The sequence below is a fragment of the Lathyrus oleraceus genome, chromosome 6 (assembly GCF_024323335.1).
Source record: "Lathyrus oleraceus cultivar Zhongwan6 chromosome 6, CAAS_Psat_ZW6_1.0, whole genome shotgun sequence".
Classification (NCBI taxonomy): domain Eukaryota; kingdom Viridiplantae; phylum Streptophyta; class Magnoliopsida; order Fabales; family Fabaceae; genus Lathyrus; species Lathyrus oleraceus.
In genome coordinates this window covers 423,092,377-423,099,622 of record NC_066584.1, presented here as the reverse complement: position 1 = coordinate 423,099,622, position 7,246 = coordinate 423,092,377, and the positions used below count along the sequence as shown (strand labels likewise).

The 7,246-nt window shown below is 30.0% G+C and overlaps 1 protein-coding gene across 1 annotated transcript; it reads left to right on the top strand.

The window, feature by feature from the left end:
- Positions 1–2,588: 2,588 nt before the first annotated feature.
- On the top strand, positions 2,589–6,968 carry LOC127092690 (uncharacterized). Its single transcript, XM_051031568.1, has 2 exons — positions 2,589–4,480; positions 6,953–6,968. Exon 1 carries the CDS (start codon positions 3,134–3,136, stop codon positions 4,478–4,480), a length of 1,347 nt encoding a protein of 448 aa, XP_050887525.1. The 5' UTR covers positions 2,589–3,133; the 3' UTR covers positions 6,953–6,968.
- The last annotated feature ends 278 nt before the right edge of the window (positions 6,969–7,246 follow it).

Here is a 7,246-nt window from a genome sequence, read left to right as displayed (position 1 = left end):
ATTCTTGGTTTACATCCATGTTACTTATAATTAAACTAAACAAAGCAGAAAAAATCAAATCCGGATGAAAGACATCAAAAGCAAACAATGTAAACATAACACAGAAGTGCACTTCCGTATTTTTGAAAAATCAAATTTAGACAAAATACAAAAGTGCACTTCTGTAGTTTCCTGAAACACAGAAAACACAAAAATGGTAGAAAATAAGAAAAACAAAAATGATACAAAACACATCCTTTAAAAAACTACCTAACCATGAGTCTAACTACTTATATAGTAATGTTTCTTAAACAACCCAATCTACCTGTTTCGTAATGCATGAATAGAAAATTTAAAAAAAGAAAAAAGAAAAAACTTATCAATTGTGTAGTTGAAGTTAAAACAATTGGATTGAATGTATATTCAAAAGTAATTGATAAAACATTTGAATTGAATGGAGTTGGAAAAAGACTTGGATTGGTAAAACACTTCAAAGTATTAGAGAAACTTGAGAAGTGGTTTTGTGATTTGATAAGTGAGAAATAGAGAAAGAGAGAATGTCTGACGCGTATTTGACTCAAACCCTATCTCAAAGTATATTTTCATATTAGTTATGAAAATGCATCTCCGTATTTATTTTTGACAAAATGAATGTCTGACTCACGAACGAATGAATTAAGTATAGATAGAGTGTGTCTGAAAAATACATCTTCAAATTTTTGGAACACTTTTTATTTTTCACAAACATATATATAATCATTGTTTAGAATACCAAAAGTAATCCTACATATCTTTGTTCCATAAAGTAATAAGTGTTAAAATAATTTTTGGTGCAATATGCATTTCAAAAACAAATGTAATAATTTATTTAATTAAATAATATAATTCTTGCGTAAAAAAAATGTTTCTTGCTTATAATTAATTTTATCTATAAAATTTACTTCAATTGATAAAAGATGATATTTTTAGATTGAAATATTCAAAACATCAGCATGAATTCATAGTCATTATTGTCATTCCTACTGGAAAAGAAAAATAATATAATCTTCGTGTTTATGTTGTTTTAATTAAATTATTCTTTCGTATAATTTGAAGTGTCATTTTAATCAGTTTGATGTTATTAAATAGACTACTAGCAAATGTGTAAGCTGCAACTAAAAAGGGGCCCAATACCCATCAAATTGCATATATATATATATATATATATATATATATATATATATATATATATATATATATATATATATATATATATATATATATATATATTTTGAGTATGACATCGGATGGGCCCACTGGATCTTCTCATACACTGAACCTGTAAAGTTTTTTTTCTTTCATATATTAAATTATGTTCAAGACCTATTAAATTATATATTTTATTTATGAGTGTTTTAAAATACATATATTATTTTAATTATTCAAAAATATAAAATAGAATATCTTTTAATATAATAAATAATGTATTTGTGTATTTAAACTAGCCATTATTTAAAAATTCTTTAACCAAAATTTTAAATACACTTATTATCATCATTCTTAAAGTATAAAAAAAATGTCACAAGTCCACTTATATATTTTTATTATACTTAAAATAACTTATCTCATGTTTTGGATTCAGCTAGTGGCGGATCAGGATTTGAGTAAGTAGGATCAATTAATCATTAATTATTACCAATAGAATAAAATTTAAATTGGTAATTAAAATAAAGAAATTTGATTCTTAAAATATAGAAATTTGATTCTTAAAATATAGAAATTAAATAATTATTTTCAAATATAAAGTTAGTAGTTTTTTAAATTGACTGATGACTACCTTGACTGAGATTTGAACTTATCAGAATTAAATTGATATGACTTTAGCATAATTTTTTAATTGATTAAATTAATAAAGTATTCATATATTATTTATAAAAATATATAAAAATAATTATTAAGTATAAATGGAATAACTTTTTCAATATTTTTTATTTATAAAAAAATGGTATTTTTGTTTGATTGTGGTAAAAGTTCTCTAGAATGTCAATATATTGTTAAGAAAATAAATATAAAAATATTATATTGGAAAATTATGTTTTTTAAAATAGTTTTTTTAATTAATTTTAAAAACACATGTTAACACAACTTTTATTAATCATTTATATAAAATAAGTTTATTTTAAATTAGGTACTCTTGAGATATTATTTTATCTCTTTATTATAGTTTTATATTGTTAAATAATCTATTAAAGTGACTTTGTTTAAATAATTACTTTTAATAGTTTTTTTTTAGAAATATGATTTTCATTATACTAAAAAGCAAACACATTTTTTAATTGTTTGAAAAAATTGATTTATTTTTTTGATTTATTTATTCATATTTGACTAAAATTGATTAATTTATTTGATTACAGAAAAAAATCTTTTATTTATCTTTTACTAAATGTAATATTTTTTAATTTGACTAAACCAAATTAAATATTTATTAAATCCAAATTTATAACAATTTACTTTATTTATTTCATATTTACTATCATTCAAATGAATTATTAAAAATATTTGACTTTTTATCTATTTATAATTCATTTGAAAGAAACTCAAAAAATAAAATAAAAAAGCATTTTCCTTAAAAAAAAAAAAACACTTCTATGTATTTTCCTATGTTGTTAACCGAGTCTCTGTTTTTTCCTTTTTGCCGGGGTTCTGTTCAGTTTTCCGACCCTTCAACGTCGTAACTCTCTTTTCTCTCCGGTTTTTCTTCCTCAAACCTCCTTTTTTCCAGCTTCTCAGTCACCAATTCTATGCAGTTTTGCACCAGATAAGTACCTTTAACTTCTTTCACTGTTACCCTTCAAGAAAAGGTTTTTATTTCTGTTTTTTCTTGACCCTTTAATCATTTCCCTTTTTTTGCTTATGGGTTATTGATTTCGAGCCTTGTCTCTTTCTTGTTGTGTGAAAGTTAGTTCCTTTTTGTTTTTTTGTCACTGGATTAGAGGTATTGTATTGTATTAGTCACTTTATAATGATGTTTTTTTGTTCTGGTTAGATTGGTGATTCATTATGTTTGATTGTAGATTAGGTGAAAAAGTTGTTAGGGGTTTTGAAAAGTTTAGGTTTTGGTGTGTAATGGGTTTGGTAGTTTGATCTAGGTTGTTGTTTTTGTTTGTGAGAAAAAATGGATGTGAATTTGTCACAAGGTGGTGTTGGAAAATCTTTTGGTGGATTTGATTTACCTGGATCAATTCAGGTTCATCATCAAGCACATCATCCTCACACCATTCATCAGCATCAACCTCATCCGCATCCGTGTCAAGGTTCTTCACTGCATTCATCGGTTCATGATGGGTTTTCTCCCTTGCTGAACTGTGATCAAACTATTTCGATGACTGATTACGGTAAGGGAGAGAGAAGCAAAAACTCGACTAGTGATGAAGATGAGCGGAGTCTTAATGAGGATGGTTTTGACGGTCAACATGAAGGGGGGAGAGGTAAAAAGGGACCGCCATCGCCTTGGCAGCGTGTGAAGTGGACGGATAAGATGGTGAGGCTTATGATAACTGCTGTTTCTTATATAGGTGAGGATATAAGTTCTGATGGCGGTGGTGGTGGTGGTGGAAGTGGAAGAAGGAAATTTACGGTTTTACAGAAAAAGGGTAAGTGGAAATCTGTATCGAAGGTTATGGCTGAAAGAGGTTATCATGTTTCGCCTCAACAATGCGAGGATAAGTTCAATGATCTCAATAAACGGTACAAAAAGCTTAATGATATGTTAGGGAGAGGGACTTCTTGTGAGGTTGTTGAAAATCCTTTACTTTTGGATGTAATTAATTTTCTTACCGAGAAAGAAAAGGACGATGTTCGGAAAATATTAAGCTCGAAACACTTGTTTTATGAAGAGATGTGTTCTTATCATAATGGTAATCGGTTGCATTTGCCGCATGATCCTGCATTGCAATGTTCGATGCAGTTAGCTCTCCGGAATAGGGATGATCATGATCATGATAATGACGATATCAGAATGTCCCATGTCGAGGATCATGATGACGATGAGCAAGATGTTGAGATTGAAGAACGTGACGATTTTAAAATGCACTGTGCTTCCCGTGGTGAGCGGTTAGGTGGAACGATGAAGAACTTGAAACAAATCCACAGCCAAGAAGATGGTAGCAATAACACTCTTGGTAATTCTTCAAGTTGTCAAGATTATTTCAACCAAGGTTCGCATCCACGCGGACAAACGGTTCATTCTGACGGTAACCAAGTTTTACCTGAAAACACGAGAGCAGCATGGTTACAGAAGCAACGGGTTGACATTCGGCAAGTTCAATTAGAAGAGCAAAAGCTACAAATTCAGGCCGAGACGTTGGTATTAGAGAAACAAAGATTCAAGTGGCAGAGGTTTAGTAAAAAAAAGGACCAGGAGTTGGAGAAGATGAGTCTCGAAAACGAAAGAATGAAGCTTGAAAATGAACGCATGGCTTTAGAATTGAAGCGAAAGGAAATGCGCATCAGCTTTAACTAGGTCAGCAATCTTGTAAACTCTGTCTTTTGCTTGACGATTGGTTTACTGAAGTTTTGGTGCCTATGTTTCTTGTATTATATATATTGTCTGTTGTTTCATATGCATAAATTATTATGCTTATTTTATTTGTTTTTTCATAACATTTTGTACTAAATAACATGTCTCTGAACTAGAGATTTATTCAAATTCTTTCGCTAAAATGTTGTGGCGTTTCAGTGTCCTGCAATTCATACCGTAGAGTGTAAATAGAGAGATTCATTCTAGTTTGTATCATATTCATATGTCAAGACTTTGAATTCTGAAAATTTGAATGAATTTTTTATTGGACTTTTATCATCAGTACTGGAGTTTTGTTGAAATCGTGAAGTTTTACTCGAATTTTACAAAAAAATCTGGTAAAATCCAATTTCTTTGGTAAATTTTTTCTCAACATTTGAAGAATGCATGAGAATTTATAGGATTTCTTTGAAAGATCTGGGTTTAGGTAATTGTTTTGAAAGATACGAATGTTTAAAAACCAGACAATTAAAAAATTAAGAATTCGATATTCGCATGTTATTTTTGAAATTTTCAAAAAAATCCGGCAGATAATAAGGATTTTAAAATTTGTTGGATTTTTAAAATAAATTTATGACATAATTAACCTAACAATAATTCAATAAACCTGAATTAATATGAATCTTAATATAATTTAACATGAACCCAAGTATCATGTCATGAATTAACATTTAAAAGTGTTGGATACAATCAAAATCCGACAAATTACATACAATTAATCACTAGGATTGGACTATTAAAACAAAACAAATTTCGTTCACTTCCTTACTTCTTCTTGCAAATGTCTTATATGTCTCTCACATGCTGATCCCCATGCTTTTCCACCTTCACTATATTTTTATCTCCAACTGTCAGTGACGGGAGACAATCGGATTTTTAACATTACTTGAACCTAATGACTTTTGTTGCAATAAACTTATGTTCACTTGTAGGCATAAATGAAGATACAACAAGTGGTAAGAAAGTGAAGTTAAGGTTATTGGATAACGAGATCAATATCACACTATATCTACAGAAGTAATAGGATAACCTATATTATAAATGATCATCTGTTTCTCATGATCTTGAACATCCAAGTTGGATACTCGCAACAAATTCTTAACTCCAGAGGCCATATCACAGAACACCTTGGAATACATTGGATTGTTTAGATAAACTTCACTATCTAACTACATTCTAACCAAGGACCACGACTCTTCACCCCATCCAAGTAAAACTGCAATCGTACGAAAACCACAATTTTCAATTGGCTCAACATTTATAATATCTACAATATAGTCATGTAAGAAAATAGGAAATTGAGATAGACAAAGATGTATGCAAGACTGGCTAGACAGTTGACTTGGTGGAGCTTTACTAGATGATTTCGTCGTCTTCTAACTTTCCTGGGAGACCTCAACACACTCTCACTACTAAGGTTGATGATGCACATCACTCACTTTCCCCTTCTTACTTTTTTTAACTCTTATTTTTGGCTTTTGCTTCACTGACGGTTGACACATAGATGTGCATGGATGTGTTAGTTTCCAAACTTTTTGCTTCATCGGCCTCTGGCCAACGATGTCCAAGATACTAAGATATCTCTTCAACTCTTCACATTATTCTTCCAAGTCCAATTGTATTTCACTATCTTCTTCAGTGACTTCATGATCATTAATGTGTAACTTTTCTTCCAAAACAAATGAATGAAATCTAATGAATTAGGGTAACCTTGTATTTGAAGACCTGCAAGTTCACACACATAAGGTAATCCATTTGTTGTCCTAATGAAGCAACCACATGCAACTTTGTCAAAATCAACAAATTTTACTCTTTTCAACTCCATTTTAATGTGTTGTTGTATACATTGTCTTGATACAAAGTCATGCAATCTAGAGTAAAATAAAGTGTTATACTGACACTTAATGTTGACAACACTTTTATGAAATGATGTTCTAATTGCACCTAATTGCAGCTTCAGCACGGTGTTCACTACATAGTTGGCACACAAATCTCCACGACTAGTAGTCAACATGTTTTTTAGTCTCAAATGAGCAAACTTAATCCTATAAAACAATAATATAGAATGATGTAATAATTAAATTGGTGAATATTTATGTAACAAAATCAAACTCACAATAATGTATCTGTTTGTTGTTGTGTTCCTTAAATGAGTGACTCAATTAGTCCATGCAACAACAAGCTTTTCTTTATAGGGTGGCATCCATGTTTGGTGCACATACTCAACAAATAAAGGTATATCAGCAAATACTATCTAAAAATGTTTCAATTGCTGCTGAAACTCATACTCACTATCTGAATACATGACTTTGTTCCATAAATTCATAACATGCTTTCGCTTATTAGATTCAACATACTCCTTGCACTTCATGCTAATATTTTTTGAAATATGGAACACACAATATATGAATTTAGGATAGGAATACAACTTCCATGGAATTCATCAGGGCAAGTTCTCGGTCTGTCACCATGACCTTGGGAAGCAGCTTCTCGGATGTGAACAACTCCTCCAACTTCTCCAACGATCGTGTGAGTTTTTCCTCACTTTCATATTTCAAATATGTAAATTCAACCGAAAACGTCAATGAACATCAACGATCTCAAGTAGTGGGATCCAATACCTATTTGTTTTGTACATACAACCAACAATCAACACAATATGTTCACCAGCTTCACAGAGCAATAACATTAGTAAACATAAAGGAAAAG